The 21400-nt window shown below is 43.2% G+C and overlaps 1 protein-coding gene across 1 annotated transcript in view; it reads right to left on the reverse strand.

Moving 5' to 3' along the window:
- LOC126106367 (histone deacetylase 8-like) overlaps window positions 1-19647 on the reverse strand; it is a 72095-nt gene extending 52448 nt beyond the window's left edge. Inside the window, exons 1-3 of the mRNA XM_049912631.1 lie at window positions 19475-19647; window positions 18664-18853; window positions 10656-10797 (exon numbers count right to left, since the gene is read on the reverse strand). Coding sequence (XP_049768588.1) covers window positions 10656-10797; window positions 18664-18853; window positions 19475-19564 — 422 coding nt within the window. The 5' untranslated portion in view covers window positions 19565-19647. The remainder of the gene's footprint in view (window positions 1-10655; window positions 10798-18663; window positions 18854-19474) is intronic.
- Between the last annotated feature and the right edge of the window lie 1753 nt (window positions 19648-21400).

The raw sequence follows: 21400 nt of genomic DNA on the forward strand, positions 1-21400 counted from the left end.
CGAGAGGTCCAAGTGGGAGAAGGTATGAGTGGAGTCCGAGAGGAAAGTCGGGGTGCCGGTATTGAGGCAGACAAGATTGAGATGGTTGAAGACATCTGCAAAGAGTGAGCCTCTTTGACAGGATGCAGGAGAGCCCCAAAGGGGATGATGGGCATTGAAGTCGCCAAACAATAAAAACGGCGGGGGAAGCTGAACGATCAGGTGCATCATGTCAGCCCGACTAACGGCAGACGACGGTGGAGTGTAGATGGTACAAACTGAAAAAGTAAAAGCAGAAAGAGTAATGCGGACAGCTATTGCTTGGAGTGGAGTGGTCAATGGGATGGGATGGTAATAGACGTCGTCCCGAATGAGCAACATGACCCCACCATGAGCTGGGACACCGTCCACAGGGGTAAGGTCATACCACTCTGAGGTATAGTGGGTAAAGGCAATACGGTCAGTCGGGCGCAACTTGGTTTCCTGGAGTCCAAGGACGAGCGGACAGTGCAGGCGGAGGAGCAGTTGTAATTCCTCCCGATGAGATCGAATACCTCTTATGTTCCAATGAAACAACGCCATCGCTAGTCAAAAAGTTGGGGGAACGAGACGGGGGAAGAGCTGGTCACCTCGACGGCCGCAGAGGGCCAGGTTGCGAGGGAACAACGCTACAACCGACGGGAGGCGGATCCGGTTCCATCGACTGGTCGCCAGCTGCGGCCGCTGTCCCTGGTTGTGTAGGAGGGGCAGCATCATTTGCCGATGAAAGGCCAGCTGAGCGCCTGGCAGCAGAGCGTCCCGGCGAAACTGAGGACGGCCGGGAGCGGCGACTCACGGATGGAGCGTCAGTCGAAACGCGCCGGGGTGGAGAGGGGGATAGAGACTTCTTCTTGGAGGCCTTCTTGGAAGGCCGAGGAGGCACAGGGATGGAGGGCTGGACCCGAAGAAGGTCCTCACGCGCGGGGTCCGTTTTGGAACGCCGGACCTCGGAAGCCGGGGTCCGGAACGTGTCCCCGATGGACGCCTGAGAAGAGGATCGCTTCTCAGGTGGCGTGTGGGGAGAAGGAGGAGGAAGGATGGCCCCTGGGGCAGAGGGGGTGGGGGCCACGGGGGAGGAGGATTTGGAAGGGAGGGATTTGGGAGGCGGAGGCAGAGCCCCCTGATGGGCGGAGGGGGACAGGAGAGGGGTGAGGATACCGCGGAAGGAGTGGACACAACTGAGGCAAATGAAGTGGTCAATGGCACGGGATGGAGGCAGTCGTACTTCTTCCTGGCCTCAGAATAAGACAGCCGATCCAAAGTTTTGATTTCTTGTATCTTCTTCTCCTTCTGATATGCGGGGCAGTCTGAGGATCTAGGCGAGTGGACGCCAGGACAATTAACGCACCGAGGTGGTGGGGTGCATGTATGTTCCTCACGAAGAGGACGGCCACAATCGCCACAGAGGGGCTCAGCCTCACACCGTGACGACATGTGCCCAAAGCGCAAACACCTAAAACAGCGCATAGGAGGCGGAACGTAGGGTTGCACGTCACACCGGTAGCACATTACCTTTACCTTCTCCGGGAGAACGTCCCCCTCGAAGGCGAGGATAAAGGCCCCAGTTTCGATGCGACGGTCTTTGGGGCCGCGCTGGACTCGCCGGACGAAATGCACGCCTCGGCGCTCCAGGTTGGCCCTGAGCTCCTCATCAGATTGTAGCAGGAGGTCACGATGAAAAATAACCCCCTGCGTCCTATTGAGTGCCAGATGTGGGACAATGGAGACTGGGATGTCCCCTAGGCGGTCGCACGCCTGGAGCGCCGCCGACTGTGTGGCGGACGTGGTCTTGATAAGTACGGATCCTGAACGCATCTTGCTGAGAGCCTCGATTTCCCCGAAGATGTCCTCAATGTGCTGAACAAAGAACATGGGCTTGGAGGTGGCGAATGTCCCCCCATCGGTTCGAGAACAGACCAAATAGCGGGGGAAGTACTTCGCTCCAAGCCGGCGGGCCTGTCCCTCCTCCCATGGAGTGGCCAAGGGGGAAGGGGCAGGAGAACCAGAACCAGAAACGGTACTTTTTCTTTTGAAAGACTCGGCCGCAGAGCGACCCGATACGTGGTGACGTTTCATCTGCGAAATGTCCGCCCCGATACCACCCACTCCGACCAGGGGCTCTCCCCACGGGCGCCACCCAGCCGCAGCAAGGGCCACCTGGCAGGATGACCATTGCCGGGAGTCCTGATGCCCCAAGGAGACGGGCATCTACTCCTTGGCCGACGTGGGGAGGGTGCAGCTCAGGTATCGGCAGTACGATCCCTGTGTTGTCAGGGGGCTACAACCTAGAGGGTACATGACGACCCCACCACAACGGGCTGGCTACCGTGCTGGATTTCTGGTGCCATGGAAAGTCCATCATGATCGCTGGTGCAGATGGAGACGCACTATGGGCGTAACTGGGACAACCCAAAAGGCGTTTAGGCCCAATTTGAGTAATAGTGGGTATGGTTACAACGCCGGTGCAATGCTGAGTGCCAAGGTCTGAGTGCACTTAGGACCAGTGGTACACCACGTAAGGTGTCCTTCCCCAAAAGGCTCGTACTTCTGTAGAAATTTAGAAAAATGGAGGTCAAACCCCAAGGGGGACCATCACATGGAAGGCCGAAACAGTTGAAACTCCTTTTAGTCGCCTCGTACGACAGGCAGGAATACCTCGGGCCTATTCTTACCCCGGACCCGCAGGGGGACCCCCTGTGAGGGGGATGGACTCCGTTTAGTCGCCTCTTACGACAGGCAGGAACACCTCGGGCCTATTCTAATCCCCGGACCCGCAGGGGGAAGGGCTTCACAGTGTAGGCAGGTCAGTTGGTAAATCACGTGGGTGCTTTCACACGTAGCTCTGCCTTTGATTGTGTACACTTTCTGGGTGATTTACCAACTGACCTGCCTACACTGTGAAGCCTTCTATGCGGGAATGACCAGCAACAAACTGTCCATTTGCATGAACGGACACAGGCACACAGTGTTTGTTGGTAATGAGGATCACCCTGTGGCTAAACATGCCTTGAGTGTATACCTGTCTGCTTGTGTCTGTATATGTGTGTGTGTGCGAGTGTATACCCGTCCCTTTTTCCCCTTAAGGTAAGTCTTTCCGCTCCTGGGACTGGAATGACTCCTTACCCTCTCCCTTAAAACCCACATCCTTTCGTCTTTCCCTCTCCTTCCCTCTTTCCTGATGAGGCAACAGTTTGTTGCGAAAGCTTGAATTTTGTGTGTCTGTCGACCTGCCAGCACTTTCATTTGGTAAGTCACATCATCTTTGTTTTTAGGTATATTTTTCCTACGTGGAATGTTTCCTTCATATATATATATATGATTGAATATAATAGAGGGAAACATTCCACGTGGGAAAAATATATTTAAAAAGAAAGATGATGAGACTTACCAAACAAAAGCGCTGGCAGGTCGATAGACACACAAACAAACACAAACATACACACAAAATTCTAGCTTTCGCAACCAACGGTTGCCTCGTCAGGAAAGAGGGAAGGAGAAGGAAAGACAAAAGGATATGGGTTTTAAGGGAGAGGGTAAGGAGTCATTCCAATCCCGGGAGCGGAAAGACTTACCTTAGGGGGAAAAAAGGACAGGTATACACTCGCACACACACACATATCCATCCACACATACACAGACACAAGCAGACATTATCTGCGGGAGGCAGAAAAGGAGAGGAACAGGGAAGAGGAAAGGATGGGCAGGTGGCAGAGGCCAGTACATAAAGCATACAACAGTTTCCACCCCGCCAACCTCCTCCCTTTACACATTCCCTCACACTCTTTGTGTGCCGCCTTCAGCAACCTGTTCATTCTTTCCTCTTCCCTGGCCCCTCACTGCACCGTCCAATGCTGCACCACGAAGTCTCTAGGCCCTGCACGCATCGCCAGACAGTGTTCTTCTCTCCCCCCACCCATACCCTGTTATCCTTTCCCTTACACCACTCCAGATTGCTATTCACATGACTGTCAAATTCCGGTCAGAGCTGCTGGCAGTAGCAGTCTTGTGTGCGTGAGGTATGCTTGCTTACTTGCCTGTGTGTGTGTGTGTGTGTGTGTGTGTGTGTGTCCTTTGCTTAAGAAGGCTTTGGCCAACAGCTATGAAATGTAACAGTCTTTTCGCTGTGCCTGGCTGTAACTCAATAGGTGATTTTTACAGTGAGTAGCAATCCATCCCTTTCCCAATATTTAATATGCACTCTGTCAGTCACAAAAGAAACATACAGACAATATTCAAACTTGTTCCTTACTTTTGTGATGGTGTCAGAAGTTCGTGAATTCACTGCTGTTACACCCCCCCCCCCCCCCCCCTCCTCCCTCCCCACTTTGACTATGATTTCATTTTTGATGTGAAGTGACAAATTCACAGGTCAAAGATTGTATCTGATTGACACACAAATGCTAAGAACAGAAAAGTTGTCACATTGGTCGAAACATTGTTTAGAAATTCTGTTTTGAATTTCCTTTTCATCCTAATTCTACAAAATGTGGTAAAAAGTTCTTTCACACAAAATCTACTGCACTCTCTCTTCTAACATGCATACGCCATCAATTACATCAAACACCTGTTATTACTGCTTACATTTTTGAACCCTAACTAGCTTTTGGACAAATTTCTCTCAGTGATGAATTATCCAGGGTACAGTACAGCAGTCTTCCACCATGAACAATACACTACTATTTTTTTTAAAAAAGTCATACAAATAAAATTATTCAACAGGCTGCATTGAGACCTGCATTAATGTGCATCATGTACTAATTTAACAAAAACAGAATTTAGCTGATATCAGTGCTACCCCTCTGCTACGTTGAGAACTTTCATTACGACATCATATCTAGTTCCCTTCAACCCCCTAAAGAGTACCTCCATTCCTACTGACACATGTTGATGGTACGATAAAAATACATGGACCAGTCATTCTGAAGGCTATGTAAACTGTGTAGTCAAAAGGCACAGGAAGCGTAGTTCCATTTATAGATGAGCTATGTAAGACGTCCAGATGTCCCAGCTACATATGGCATACTAAGTGCATATGTGGAACTTAAGGAAACATTAGCTACAATCTGAATTGTAATTGAGAAGAAAATCGACACTAAGTATTGCATTACTGCATCCTATATAAAATAATATTTTGTACAGAAAATCATGAAATCCAAGCTAATCACTATAGTGTGTTAATTTAGATGTTTATTCCATGTAAAACCACAGTAAGAGAAACTTATGTAATTCCATCCTGGATTTTCCATTGTTTGACAGAATATTTTCATACTTTGCCAAAATCTGTTCACTTCATAGAAAATCAGCTTAATGGGGATATCAAGTAATATGTCTGGAATTAGTCAAAATGTCATCCACAAAAGCCAATTTGTAATTAAGAAGAAAATCAATATTTAAAATTTGGATTACTGGATCAGATACAGAAGATTATTTTGCACCATAAATTACAAAATTCACAGAAAAATTTGTAAAGAGATTCAAAGGAACCAAAACTGCAAGCCAAATTGGGTTAGCGAAAAGTTGAGGGAAGAAAGGGGATATGAAAAGATGGAATATTACTACAATGGAATATTATTCAAGAGGACTATACAGGGTGTTACAAAAAGGTACGGCCAAACTTTCAGGAAACATTTCTCACACACAAAGAAAGAAAATATGTTATGTGGACATGTGTCCGGAAACGCTTACTTTCCATGTTAGAGCTCATTTTATTACTTCTATTCAAATAATATTAATCATGGAATGGAAACACACAGCAACAGAACATACCAGCGTGACTTCAAACACTTTGTTACAGGAAATGTTTAAAATGTCCTCCGTTAGGGAGGATACATGCATCCACCCTCCATCGCATGGAATCCCTGATGCAGCCCTGGAGAATGGCGTATTGTATCACAGCCGTCCACAATACGAGCATGAAGAGTTTCTACAGTTGATACCGGGGTTGCATAGACAAGAGCTTTCAAATGCCCCCGTAAATGAAAGTCAAGAGGGTTGAGGTCGGGAGAGCATGGAGGCCATGGAATTGGTCCGCCTCTACCAATCCATCGGTCACCGAATCTGTTTTTGAGAAGCGTACAAACACTTAGACTGAAATGTGCAGGAGCTCCATCACGCATGAACCACTTGTTGTGTCGTACTTGTAAACGCACATGTTCTAGCAGCACAGGTAGAGTATCCCGTGTGAAATCATGATAACGTGCTCCATTGAGCGTAGGTGGACGAAACCAAAATGAGCTCTAACATGGAAATTAAGTGTTTCCGGACACATGTCCACATAACATCTTTTCTCTATTTGTGTGTGAGGAATGTTTCCTGAAAGTTTGGCCTTACCTTTTTGTAACACCCTGTATATCAAAATATTAATATAATAATGTACATTCATGAAAGTTCCAGACTCTGTGGGACACAAAAGTGCTTTCATAAATTCCACAAAATGCTTACTTTTATAACAAAATAAGGAGAGTAAGGGAACAACCAGCAACCTGTGACGGGCACCAGAGGGTAAAAGTTACCTACCAGACATGCGGGTATTCATGCGAAACATCTGATCAAAAGAACAGCTAGAACTCATTGTTGTGGATATATATGGAGATCTACTCAAGTCAAAAGGGGGGCGGGGAGGGTTGCCATAGAGGGCATTCGGAAATTCCCATTACAAACTTTTAAGACTTTTAGAGGGGAGTGAGTAAATAACATTTTGAACAGAAAATCAAATCATTTCTGTTCTACGATGATTTCAATTCAGATGTGCAATGCATCCATGACTACTGAGGGAAAGAGCAAAGACTCAAAGTTGCTTGTCCTGGTATGCAATGGGGTAGACAGGATGTCACGTACTATATCAGATGGTCACCTCATGTCACTTAATGTCTGCCTTGCTACAAGATTTATGGGACTCCTGTAGAGACAGAGAAAGATCTGCTGGTCCAAGTCCTGGCTGTTACACTGGAAAATGACACCAGGTAGGATGGGGAGAGAGTGTACCATAGCATGCTTTTAATGTCTATAGCAATGTTGGTGTTCGCCACATCAACTGTTCTGTACATACAGTCTGCTCGATTCTTTTTGTTTTGGAATAATTTAAACACACAATGTTAAAGTGTTAATACAAACAAGTGCACGTATGTGACAAATGGATGTTCAGTTATGTTTCCTTTTGAATTGTTAAATAATTGTTCTGTCACACCTAATTCAATTCCTCAAGCAGAAATGGACAAGTTAAACACCTGCACTGAAGCTGTTGTAGAATGGAGACGATATGTTTCAATCCATGGTTCCTATTCAAAGTATTATATACTTACTCCCTTCTACAAGTTCTAAAAGATTGTGGCGGGAATTTCTGAAAACACCGTATATTTTTAATGGTTACCCTGTTTCCCAAATTTATGACACTATATCCACTCCAAGAGGCTTCCAAGTAAAAACATCACTCCAAAAATTAAGAGAGATTATTTTACAAAGATAAGAATGCCCAAAGCGATTCTTTCTGATAATAGTACACAATTTACATCCAAATCTTGAAAAGTTTTTGTTAATTATGAAAGCATATCAGCATACCATCCATTGAGCAATCCTGCCAAATGACATATGTGGAGATAGGCAGATTATTAAGTCCTACAGCAACAAGAATATGAAAGCTGGAAATAATTTTGGTAATTTTGAAAATATCATTAATAGTCTACAGCACACTTATACCGGATTTTGCCCATATGAAATGCTGTATGATAGGAAACAATCTAATTTAATAAGTGAGCTGAATGAATTCCCAGTGTGCTAAAGTATGAGTCCACAAGAAAGAGAGGAAATTGTTATAGAAACGATGGAAGAACACAGGAAAATCAGAGAACAAATGAAAGGAAACCGAAAGCAAGCCAGCTCAAAACTGAAGACCTAGTATTAGTTAAGACTCATGAAAAATCTAAGTGTATTAGTGGAGAACTACGGAAATTTTTGAGATCTGTATTGGTAAGTTTGTGGTGAGCATTAGATTTCCAAGATATGTAGCATTATTCTTCAATTTTCATTTTTAAATGCTCCATATTCTCCTAATCCTGTCCACCTATCAAAATTACCTCTTACTATAATGACCAACCAATCTCCACAGGTGTAGTGAGTAACAGAGTATACTTGGTTAAGCATTCAACATTTGACAATTTTAAACCTACTTATTTACCAGTTTCACTTATGTTACAGAATAAAATAATTATACGATTTTATGAGAGACCAAACTATATGACTTCAACAAAGTGGTAAATTTTGTGCTGTGACCATAATAATGTTCACAAAGCAAAGAGACTTCATTTATGAGATATACCATACCACATAGTGTGACATCTGATTCTGGTTTTTACATATGTATATTTTGTGATGTGAATTCTCTGTGGCGTATCTATTCAGTTATTAAATTTGAGACACTATGGACTTAGCTATCTTTCTCAAATTTTTCTTTACAAGTAAACCAGCGAGATGCAGAAAACCAGTTACAAAGAGTTGAAAATACAGATAAATCACACTTAGTACTATATACTATGCCAGTTTTACCACTATTATGGTGGTAAATGTGTTACATAATACACATTAATGACTATCCTTGCAAGCAAAGGATAATGTGTTATTGTGGCATCTAACAGCTACTCTGTGGTAATTTTGTAGGACATAAATAAAGTTAAATAGACACACTATATTTTACATTATGTACCACAGAAAATGGATCACATCTTGTAGTTAATGAAAAATTATGCAGTAGCAAGAAACTAACACTAGAATTTTGTTGCCTGTACACAGACACATTGTATATAGTATTATTTTGAGTTCATATGTACTTGGGTCATTTGTAAAGGAAGATAAGCACTAGAGTATATGAAATTTTTAACTGTACAGAATTTGCTAGTCACATGAAAGATTAATGATAAATTGCAAATACTCATATTTAAGACATATGTACCAAAATAGTAGTCTGACGTCAAAACAGAATTAAGAAAGGAATGAATTTATTCTTTTCAATACTCCTTGTTGAAAGATGGTACTGCAACGGCATAGCCCTTGCTTGTATGTATGCTTTATTTTGCAGAAGTGCATGACAAATTCTTTACTGATAATACATGACTAATAGAGACGTGCTAATCTGCACACACAAATTTCTATTTTTCCCCACTGCTGCTGTTGATGATACTTTGAATATAAACACTTTTTGTAAACACCTTGTGATGAATATTTAGGATAAGAATATATCTATTACATTCTGCTTGATTGGTTGTACAAAAGTACATGCCCCTAATACATTTATGTTCATATATGTGAAACAGTGTTAGCTTACCATATATGTAACCCCTGATCATTGAGTGTTTTCTGTATCTATCATCCTAATTCAACATAATTTTTTGATTGATTGCTGCCTGCACCATTGCTGTGCAAATACTCATGGTGGAAGACCTGACAGACACAATATGGACAACCAGGAGACTGAGACATTCATGACTGCCAGACATATGAAACTCACCGAGAATGCTGGAAACTTGAGATGAAACTAAGATACTTTGACTACCTAATTTTCTAGCACTTAATGCAGTGACACAGTCAATGAGGAATGCGAGAACCGACAATGTCAAATCTTACATTTGGAACACTGGTTGTTTCATTTGAGCACTATTACTTAACACTTTGTGAAAAAGACAATCTGAACAATTTAAATTATAATGCTGTCATGGACACTCAATGTACACTTACTCTGCTACAAGTAGTTACATAAAGGACAAACCTGAAAAGTATATTGTGGCTATTTTCCACAAAATTTACATTCTATTTGATAAGATCATTTTTGTCATCAATTTTCAATTCATAGTTAAGTAACGATTATTAGTAATACTTATATATTCTCATCAGTAAAGTTTTTTGTAACATAGTAGCTTAGAATTTAAGAGATCCAAAGTTTAACTTTAGTATAAACATAATCTGGTACAATTTATTGTGATAACTTTTCTCATTACTGTATATGTGTACATGCCCATTTTTTTCTTTTTGGTTCCATCGCTTGCTGGTAGCACTTCATACATCTGTTCCAAGCAAGAGTTGTTGCAGGGTGTGTATAATGGGACAAACCAGATAGATCAACTGAAAATTACAGCACCATATATTAGTGCACAACCCAGTTCCAAACGTCTCATCTCTGTATATTTTACATACACATATTGCCATGAAGTATTTAGAGCATAAACATTCAGTCTCGTGTTGTAGACGGTACGTCACAATGGGCTGCAGTAGATGACGACCAACATCATTTCCAGTGCTTTCCCACAACTTGACCACTCAGTATGTAATGATTATGCCGGATCAGGGGCACAGGCCTCAACAGATGATGACACAAGCAACATCTGGTACACAAAATGCTCTATCCTGTCACTCACAACGCTATTCGATGCCTGTGACGAGGTGTGCTATGTGGTAAGTCACAAGTGTCAGGCTAGCCCTACTCTGAAAATCTGAGGTGCTGTTGTGAGGTGCCTACACTGTGCCTCGACCTGTCTCCAGGAGCTGTGGTGACAATACAGTAGTGGGCACCACACCCAACAGTGGAGGTGAGCCTCATTCGAACATTCACTGACTGAAGTTATCAACGAAAATTCTGAACTCGAGCTCACCTCTGAGCGTGGTGCCACCCTCCACACCAGTTGATGGCTACTTCCACACCAGAACTTGTTAACGCCTCAGCCGCCACCACCGATCCACCTCCGATCACCCGGACATGGTCGTACATCCTTGACAGCAGGGGAGTATCGTAACCTGTCGACAAAACCAGATGTATACTTGAGATTCGCTGAAAGATAAATGTCAGAAACTTTATTAATCAGCCTTTCACATCTCACCAATGCGATATTAGAGTCTCGGTAACAGTATTTTATACTGAATGTTATTGCTGAATTTAGTTTAAAAATAATGGTTTACACACAGCTACCAGAGGCCACTTTGCACATATCTTCTAATTTTTACACTCATTTTCTAGTTTATTCCTTAAATGTATTTGTTGTTCATAACAAAAATCAATTTAACATGCCCAGTGCTTTAAAAAATTACAAGCCAGTGCCAAAATCTAATTTTCATGCGGATGGGGTGGAGTTATGAAGTCCGATACAAAAGGCAAAAGTCAGTTCAGGTGATAATGGCCATCCCACCTCTCTACTGCAGTGATAAGACTGATCTGTAGCACAATCCACGGCCTAGGTTAGGTTGAAACGTGACAGTCTGATTAAGAGTTGGCAAAACCAACAAAGGTGAAATAAAAGATATGTAGCATAGCCCAAGGTCAATGTTTCTTCTTGGTACTATTTGCTCAATATGTAATTTACTTTCTTTTTTTACAAACATCTACATCTGCAAGGTGCAGTCAGAAATGCTGGATTACATAATGAGCAAACCACTGACGGGTATCTACATCTGCAAGGTGAACCCAGAAATACTAGAAAGGATATATGTCGTATCGTCTGCCTGCCGCATGTCAAAAAAGATGGCGACCAGATGCTGATGGCAGGCAAAGGCCGTACCAATGGCAGACTCCAGGCACACCAGATTATCGGTGGCAGAGTGGCCCTTATGGAACACACCCTGGGATGGAGCCAGAAGGCCCTGAGACTCAAGTAGCCAACTCAACCTCCGGCTCACCATGCGTTCGAGCAACTTGCAAAGAACATTGGTGAGGCTAATGGGGCGGTAGCTGTCCACCTCCAGTGGGTTCTTGGCCGGTTTCAACATGGGGATTACATCGCTTTCTCGCCACTGCGATGGGAACTCGCCCTCAACCCATATACGGTTGTAAAGGTCTAGGAGGCATCACTGGCAGTCCACCAAGAGGTGTTTGAGCATCTGACAGTGGATGCGATCTGGTCCGGGAGCCATATCAGGGCAAGCGGCTAGGGCACTTTGGAATTCCCACTCACTGAAAAGAGTATTGTACGATTCAGGGTGGCGCATCTGGAATGAAAAGCTCCAACGTTCCGACCGCTCTTTCAGGGAGCGGGAGGCCAGGTGGGTAATTCACAGAAGCGGAACTCTGAGCAAAATGCTCCGCTAAGCGGTTTGCAATTGTGTCGAAGTCAGTACAGACTGCTCCATTCAGTGAAAGAGCAGGTACACTGACGAGGGTCCGATAGCCATAGAGGGTCGCCTAATCTTGGCCCAAACCTGTGATGGAGAGGTACAGAGGCCAATGGTGGAGACATACCTTTCCCACCACTCCTGCCTGCATTGGCAAATGAGGCGTCAAGCTCACACACGGAGCCGTTTTAAGGCGATGAGGTGTTCCAATGAGGGATGCCACTTATGACGTTAGAGCGCCTGCCTGTGATCTTTAATCACCTCAGTGATCTTGGGTGACCACCAAGGCACAGTCCTCTGCAGAAGGGAACCAGAAGAACAAAGAATGGCAGATTCTGCGGCAGTAACGATGCCGGTGGTGACCAAGTGAACCACCGCACCAATGCCGTCACTGGGAAGAGGCTCAATAGTGGCAATGGAGGTGAACAAGTCCCAGTCAGCCTTATTCATTGTCCATCTGCAGGGGTGCCCAGAAGAGTGACGCTGTGGCAGTGACAGAAAGATCGGAAAGTGGTCACTACCACACAAGTCGTCGTGCACACTCCATTGGACAGATGGTAATAGGCTAGGGCTGCAGTTCGAAAGGTCGATGACTGAGTACATGCCATGCGCCACACTGAAATGTGTGAAGGCACCATTATTTAAAAGAGAAAGGTCTAGCTGTGCCAATACTTGCTCAACAATGCTGCCTCGGCCTGTTGCCACTGATCCACCCCACAGAGGGTTATGGGTGTTGAAGTCCCCCAGTAACAGAAAAGGTGGCGGCAATTGGGCTATCAGCGCAGCCAGGACATGCCACGGGACATCACCATCCGGTGGAAGATAGAGACTGCAAACAGTAACAGCCTGAGGCATCCACGCCCGAACAGCAACAGAGTGAAGGACGTAGATGCAGATGCCACCAGATACCTTCTCATACGCTGCCCGGTTCCTATAATAACCCCGATAGCCACGGAGGGTGGGGGTTCACATCGCCAGAAACCAAGTTTCCTGAAGAGCAATGCAGAGAAAAGGGCAATGGAGGTGAGTTGGTGGAGCTCAGCAAGATGGTGGAAAAAACCGCTGCAGTTCAACTGGAGGATGACATTGTCCATGGTCAAGAAAGGCGCGAAGGGACCAAAGAGGCAGATTACACCACTGGGTCACCTGCTGCCACCGACTGAGTACCTGTGCGAGTGACATCCATTGTGTCTGAGAGTCCAGCGAGATCTAGGTCCTCAGCGGACACCAGAAACTCTACCTTGCCTTCAGACACAGAGCTTGTAGGTTGCGGTGGGGTGGGTGCCACCGCGCGTTCCTTCGTCTTACAGATCTTCTTCCTGGATTTTTCTTGCTGCTCCTTGGGTTTCACTGGCTGGGAGTGCTTCACCGATTCAGTCTCCGGGATGGAGGAGGATCACAAAGCCCTACAACCAGTTGCTTGTGAGCACTTATGCCACTGCTGGGTGTCATCCTTCCCACTTGTGGAAATCTGGGAAGGGAGAGACCCAAAGGACCCCTTGCGAGCGAGAGGAGCCGAAGAAGTTAGAAGCTGAGAAGTTGGACGCTTCTCTGGCTTAGAAGCGAGGACAGAATCCATGATGAGTGGGGCAGGGGGGGGGGGGGGGGGTTGGGGGTTGCTCCCGCCGAGGTAGGTGGTGCAGGAGGAACAGGGTGGGTAGTGCCCCCCATGGGCAAGGGAGTGTGTGGAGTTGTATGGCTCGGTGAATGGACCAGAATTCCCTGAACTAATGGGGCTATCATGGTTGTCGTAGCTGCGGCATATGAGGAATCATTCGCACAGGATGGAGTCGTTCATATTTCTTCTTAGCCTCAGTATAGGTCAGTTGGTCCAGGGTCTTATATTCCATGATTTTCCAATCTTTCTGTAAGATCCAGCAGTCGGGCGAGCAAGGTGAATGATGCTCTCCGCAGATGACACAGGTGGGAGGTGGGGCACATGGAGTATTGGGATGTGATGGGCGTCCACAATCTCAACATGTGAGGCTGGAAGTACAACGGGAAGACATATGGCCGAACTTCCAGCACTTAAAGCACAGCATCAAGGGAGGGATATAGGGCTTGACATCACATCGGTAGATCATCACCTTGACCTTCTCCAGTAATGGATCACCCTAAAGGCCAAGATGAAGGCACTGGCAGCAATCTGATTATCCTTCGGACCCCGATGGACGTGCCAGATGAAATGAACACCTCAATGCTCTAAATTGGAGCGCAGCTCATCATCAGACTGTAAAATAAGGTCCCTATGGAAAATAGTAGTCTGGACCATATTTAAACTCTTCTGAGGTGTGATAGTAACTAAAACATCCCCCAACTTCTCACTAGCAAGTAACCTTTATGGCTGGGCAGAGGATGCCGTTCTTATCAATACTGACCCAGAGCACATTTTGGACAAGCCCTCCACCTCCTCAAACTTGTTCTCCAAATGCTCTATGAAGAATTGAGGCTTTGTTGACATGAAAGACTCCAAATCAGCTCTTGTACAAACTAGGAACCGGGGCAAATAAGTGTCACTGCCATCCTGACCCTTACGCTCCTCCCACGGTGTGGCCAGGGAGGGGAACGAATTGGGATCGTATTTCTGAGCATTGAATTGAGCCCAAGAACGCTTAGAGACTGCTGGCAGCTGGCCACCAGCAAGAGATGATGTGCCACACTTCATTGCGGGTCATTCGTCCTGATGCCACCCACTCCGACCAAGGGCCCTCCCCACAGGCACCACCCAGCCTCAGCAAGGGCCACCTAGCAGGATTCTTTCAACATTCAGCAAAAAACAATATTTAAAAAAAAAAAACCTCACACACATTAGTCCACCACTGACTGACTTAGACAGAAGATACTTGTTCATGCCTCATAAGTGGGAATGGCTTTATTTTCATCATATCACTCTTACAATAACTAATTACCAAACAACAAAAGTGCAAATGTTGCAACTACAAGCTACTTTGCAATTAGCTTGGATTAATATTCTCTGCACTAGAAATCTCCTTATGACGTTTACCTAATTCCACACAGATAAACTTAGTGGCAATTCAGCATTGTTTAAAACCAATATTTAAGGTCTGTGCAACAGGTCTGTAGAATCACAACCCTTTTACACTTTGCAGTTTATTTTCAGTTCACTAACTTAACATTCAGAAGAAGTGAACATAATGTTAATGCACTCATCTTCATTATCAGTATATGACCCATTTCAGAACGCCAAATAAGCAGATTTGAAGTAACACTTTTAATTGGAATCAACACAGGAGAATTAAGCTAAAGCCATTTTCATACCAGCACTTAACACCAAGAAATATTCGACCATTTCCAAAAATGTCTCTCTCCACTTGGGCATCAGATAGAACTGTGCACCATTTCCAACACCAGACGGGATTACTGGAGACTGGGATATCACCAATCTAATTGGCCAACAAAATCACCATGCCGAAAACCCCTATTTCCAGCATGTCAAACATGGCGGCCAAAAATACAAATACCATGAAAACCAATGCATTGACTAAACCCAGTGAAACTAGCCGGACAAGCACGGCGGGGGGGGGGGGGGGGGGGGGGGGGGGGGGACACTTCAAACTGCCATTAAAAAAAGCAGACAAAACCATAAGATCACATTATCCCCATTTCCAGTTAACCTTTATAGCTCAACCCTAGACCAGGATATCAATAACACCATCCTCCCTCCACAATTACAAAATCTTATATCCCAATCTCCAGCTGACCCATATAGCTCAACCCATGAGTGAAAATGTACTTATGGTGTCCGTGGCTTGTCTTATGCATGATGCAGTTTGTAATTGTATGCTTGGTGAATAATGGGAAGTAAATCTGAAAAAGAGTGACTCAGATAGGACAAGATAGCAGAACCCAAGAGAACATAAATTTTGATAAACGTTGCAAGTGGATCAATGTTTTTAGGTAGGTGGATCTATTCTTAATTAAATCATGGGGGAGGTAGGTGGATCAATGTTTATTACTAATAGAGTTGCATGGCAACAGGATATACTAATAAACACTGATCAACATACGTTCTACCACAATTTAATTAAAACACTGATCCACTTACTCAGGCACTACACAGACACCTAAGAGTACAGTTTCAATTTTGTGAGATATTCTGTAACACACGACAATATTCTGCAAAATATATTCCATTTCTGCCACCACGTAATTTCATCTACTCCACATCATGACAAATTTTGCATACTAAATGACATGATGACATACCTCACAAATACGTCGGCACCATGTAATTAAACTGCTACAGCATGCCACCTGTTAACCCACCACACACACTACAACATTTCACATCCATTCCACAACAAAAACACCACAGCTTGATGACATCACAGTACACCGTGGCACATTAATGGGTCAAAGCAGACAGGTGGTATCCTACAACCAAGTACATCCCACCAGACATTGCTTGAGTACTTACAACTCCAAGAAATGATAATTATTAATGAAAATTACTTCCGCTGTATTTTTTTTACACATTTATTGTCTTACGATTGGCTTCATTCCTTTGAACATTATCAGACTGCTTAGTTGTGCTGAAGTCAATGCATAGATGGTCCAGCTGTCATATGTAATGTTAAAGACAACATCTAAGAGCCTTTGAGATCAGTGTTCAAGGATGTGGTTTTTAACATTACTTATGACGACCAGACCATCTACATCTCTACTTCAGTGCAACTTGGAAAGCTGAAGATGTTCAAAGAAATAAATCAGGCCATAACACAATAAATGTGTAAAAAACACAACCGAGGTGATGTTCTTTTATTATCAATGTTGTAACTGCGACAGGAACGGTCGCAGGGTTGCCGCAAATGAAAATGTGGCAGGACCGAATGGCAGGGGCCGCAAACAAACGAGACGGACGAACGGGAATGGAAGGACAAGCACGAAGACAGATAACAGAGCAAGACACCAAGACCAACAACAAAGTATTAAGCAATGGGGTCACAAGAGATAACCTCATGCATTCAAAACAACGTCCACTTGTAAACGGGAAGTAACCACACACAGCGTACACATGATGTCTGTAAGCGAGATATAAACTGACTCAACGTGACTACCAGACTACCTCGCTGAGTGAGAAGCAGCCGCCCAAATTCACTACCGGATATGTCACTATTGGCCGCTGGGACCACATGCTCCACAGTGGCGACCTCACGTTCGACTCGAGCCAGGAGCGCACACAGCGAAAGCTTACGGCACGACTGCTGCAGAGACCTTTAATGGTCATCAAGTTCCATGCCGTCTGACACGGATTCAAAACCCGTGGTGCTCGGTATCAGAATCAACATTAATGTCAGCTGTGGTCACTCACCACTATCAAGCTGAACTACAAGGTAGACATATCTGCACTCTTCAAGTTTAGGCTGGGCAAACATAACTGCCTTCAGTTTATGCTGCAGTACCTTGTCACATTTCACAGTCACTTAGCGTTTCAAAGTGGATGCAACAGAAACTGTTAACAGTATTTTACACAAGACGAGAGCGTACAAGTCAGCAAACAAAATGAAGGTACTTGGTATAACAGGTGCTGAATCAAAGGTAAAGCCTCTTCTAATTATGTTTTAGGAAAAAAACAAGGTTTGGGAAATTACTAGGAACCTTAGGTACTTTCTATTTAATTATACACCACAATGCCACTGTCCTTATGACAGCATGAACAACAGAGCCACACCCACTGTTATGCTCTCAATTGTTAGCATACAGATAACTGTGAGTCATTTCAGTCTAATCACCTGTTCACAGTTCACAATGTCAGTCAGAGCCAGCCAGCTAAGGCCCAAGAGACACAAGCCACCGCTTAGGGCGTGACACTGAAACCAGTGCAACAACTGTAACATTTCTGTAAAGGACATATCGCAATTAGTAGAGGCTACTTGGGGTACTGAGCACACAGAAGTGTCAGGGGCACCCATATGGAAGGTTTGCATACACTGTGTATCACAATTAGCAGCAAAAACTAATATGAGTGAAAGTGCCCACAGAGAAAGGTGAAAGGGGGTGGGTGGAGGAGACTGTTGGGGGAGGCAAATGATAAGTCACTTGTGCGGAAAAATGTTTTCGAACCGGCCCTTGTGTGGGCCATATCTATCCTACATACAGAGATTCTTCTCTTGAGTTGTAAGCTCAGCTATCGTATGTTAACCTAAGTGTATCTTTAGGCTGCCATAGCAACCACTGTTAAATACAGATTGAGGACCTTTATGATGTTTACCTTGCTCCTATCAAAGCCGAAAATAACAGGAATGAGTGAAAGAATGGGGAATAACAAGATACAAGCAGGAATTACAGAATATGATGTTGATATCACCTCTAACAATTACAGCAAAATAATGATGCACAATAGGCTAACATGAACACTAAATGAAATTAGTTTTTTTACAGGCAGTACCTAATGGAAAATAATTTAATGCAAGCAAGTAAAAAAAATCCTGAAAAGGTAAGTGTAATTAAACACAAATCCACATCCAATTTATTTTAAACTGTGTCTACTACATATCACAATACAGAATAGCAATTGTGTGTCATAATATAACTTGCCTAGACCAAATTCTTCCTGCTCATCTTCATGGGCCTCCAGGTCATCACTTTCATTAACTTGTTGTAAGAAATCAATATACAACCTAGAGTGAAATGAACTTATCTCTTCTTCTGTTGCCAGCCGGCTTGGAACTGGGGTGAGATGATTTAACAAACCACAGGCTACAATCAGTTCATGGACTAACGTTGCCTAGAAAAGATTTCGTTTCCATTAGTACTGTTCCTTGTATGCCAAAATATGATGAAATAAAGAAAAAATAAACACACTTCATAAATTGATGATAATTCTCTCCGACAAATAACGAATCTGTATTTACAAATATGTTTAAATATTCTCAACAATAAAACCAGCAGTCTGGATAAAGGGAGAGTTATGAATTATTTGCCCGTTCTTTGACATGAGAGAAAAGTTGAGTTGAACAGCTTAACAGATTTCTGAATTATGCTTACAGATTGACTGATTGTGAGAAAAACACAAAAGGTACTGGATACAATGAGCAGTTGTACCTCATCATCTATACTTTTCCACAATTACGTGGCTACCTACATCGCTAATGGCATAGTTGCAAATGAGCTAGTCATTGCAATACGCTCAGTTTGCAAACAGGCAATGCTATAAATAAAGGAACTACAGCTCTACAAATACGAAAGAAGGAACAAATAAGGGGCAGTAGATTATGTGAAAAGTCTGAAATGCGTGTGAATAAGTACGTTGCAAAAATATAATGCTTCTGTTGGTAAAAACGCAAGTATAACTGTTAGCGCCAATCACTTTATAACATCTACCTTTGAATGAGGAAAAAAAACTCACCCTTCCGTTGACTTGGGGAATTCTATCACATTCCTTTCTCAGTTGCTTACTGTCAATATATACAACTTTCTTTGTACAATTCGAGCTCATTTTCCCCCGTTTATATTAAACTGCAGCATAAACTAACATTTCAAATTCGCGGAATGTTTACTTGTGCTATTGTCAGCTATCGATAACAGAGTCTATCGACAGAAAATATATAACGTGAGGTATCGATAACTTAGTTCTAGTGGTGGAAAAAAAAAATCAAAATTTCGAATAATTATTGAAATTATTCGAAAATTCAAAATGTTGTCATACGCAATCTGCTCATTTAGAGGTATAATCTTATATTAAAAGTTTATTCGCAGAACACTTTGCACACAGTATAGACATACACCACTGAATGCTTCTTCCAAACTTATGTAATTGTACGACACATAGTTCAGGAGATATGACATCATATACATCGATATGATTGAGCAATTAGGTTTTGTTTAAAATTGGGCGCAAGCTACTGAGACTATATCCACACAATATTTCGTAAAAGGAACACTTGAGAGATTTACGTCAATCTTCAAGCGTAGTTTCAAACCTTTCCTAAAATCAGATTCAGCATTCGCAATGATGAAGCTATTGACTTGCTTGCAGCAATCTTATCCCCACCTGCAAGCAAGTCAATAGCTTCATCATCTCCAAGGGAACTGACAGCATCAGCTCAAGGTAAATCAACAAGCAAGTCATCAGTCTCATCATCTTCAGTAAAGAAGGAAGCATCTACTGAAGAAAAATCGACATCATCACAGAGAACAGGAGGTAAACGTAAAGTTGTGTGTCCTCCTCATCTGAAGGATTTTTTAACCACAGGCACGAGAAAGAAGAAACCACCAAAATAGGTAATAATCCAAACAACTTCTCCATTTTTCACCAAAACATAAGGGGAATAAGAAGCAAACTAGATCAATTAGAAGTTAACATAAATAACAAAAACTTTATGAACAATGCTCAGATCTTATGTTTCTCAGAACACCATATTACAGAAGGAATTGAAATGTTACATATAGACAGTTATAGCCTTGCCACCTACTACTGTAGAGATAGCATGAGAAAAGGTGGAGTAGTAATTTTCATTAAGAATAATTTAACTTTTAGATCTGTAGATGTAAGGAAATATTGCAGTGACCAACAGTTTGAAGTGTGTGCAATAGAAGTGTCATTAAACAGTTCCAAATTAATAGTAGTTACAGTGTACAGGGCACCAGGAACCAATTTCACAGTCTTTATGGTTCAGTTAGAATTGTTACTATCAACCTTATTTTCTAAAAATAATGACATTATTTTACTTGGGGACTTTAATGTCAACTTCGCAATGGAATGCAACAACAAAGTAGAGCTCCAGAATTTGCTGAGTTCCTACAATCTTACATCAGTGGTTGACTTTCCTACTAGGATCACACCTGACTGTCAATCTCTGATAGACAATATATTTTTAGATGTAAATTTATACCAGAACTTTACTGTCACTGCAATAGTAAATGGCATATCAGACCATGATGGACAGCTCCTCACTCTACATGACTACAGACCTGTCAAGAAAGCAGTCCCATCCTGGAAGGCAATCAGACTTATGAACAAAGAGACCCTGGAATTTTTTTACCATAAGCTGCAGCATGAAGATTGGAATTCAGTTCGCAGAGTAGATGATGTTGATACAAAGTTCAACATATTCATAAATGAATTCCTATCCCACTTTGAAGAAGCTTTTCCTAAAAAGTTTGTTAGGAACAATATTTCCTCGTCCTTAAAGAAGCCATGGATCACAAAGGGTATTCGAGTGTCATGTAAATATAAGAGAGAACTTTGTTGCAACCAGAGGGTCAAGGGACAGAGAATTAATCAGCCATTATAACATGTATTGTAAAATCCTATAGAAAGTTATTCAGACAT

Source organism: Schistocerca cancellata, chromosome 10 (genome assembly GCF_023864275.1).
Source record: "Schistocerca cancellata isolate TAMUIC-IGC-003103 chromosome 10, iqSchCanc2.1, whole genome shotgun sequence".
Taxonomy (NCBI): domain Eukaryota; kingdom Metazoa; phylum Arthropoda; class Insecta; order Orthoptera; family Acrididae; genus Schistocerca; species Schistocerca cancellata.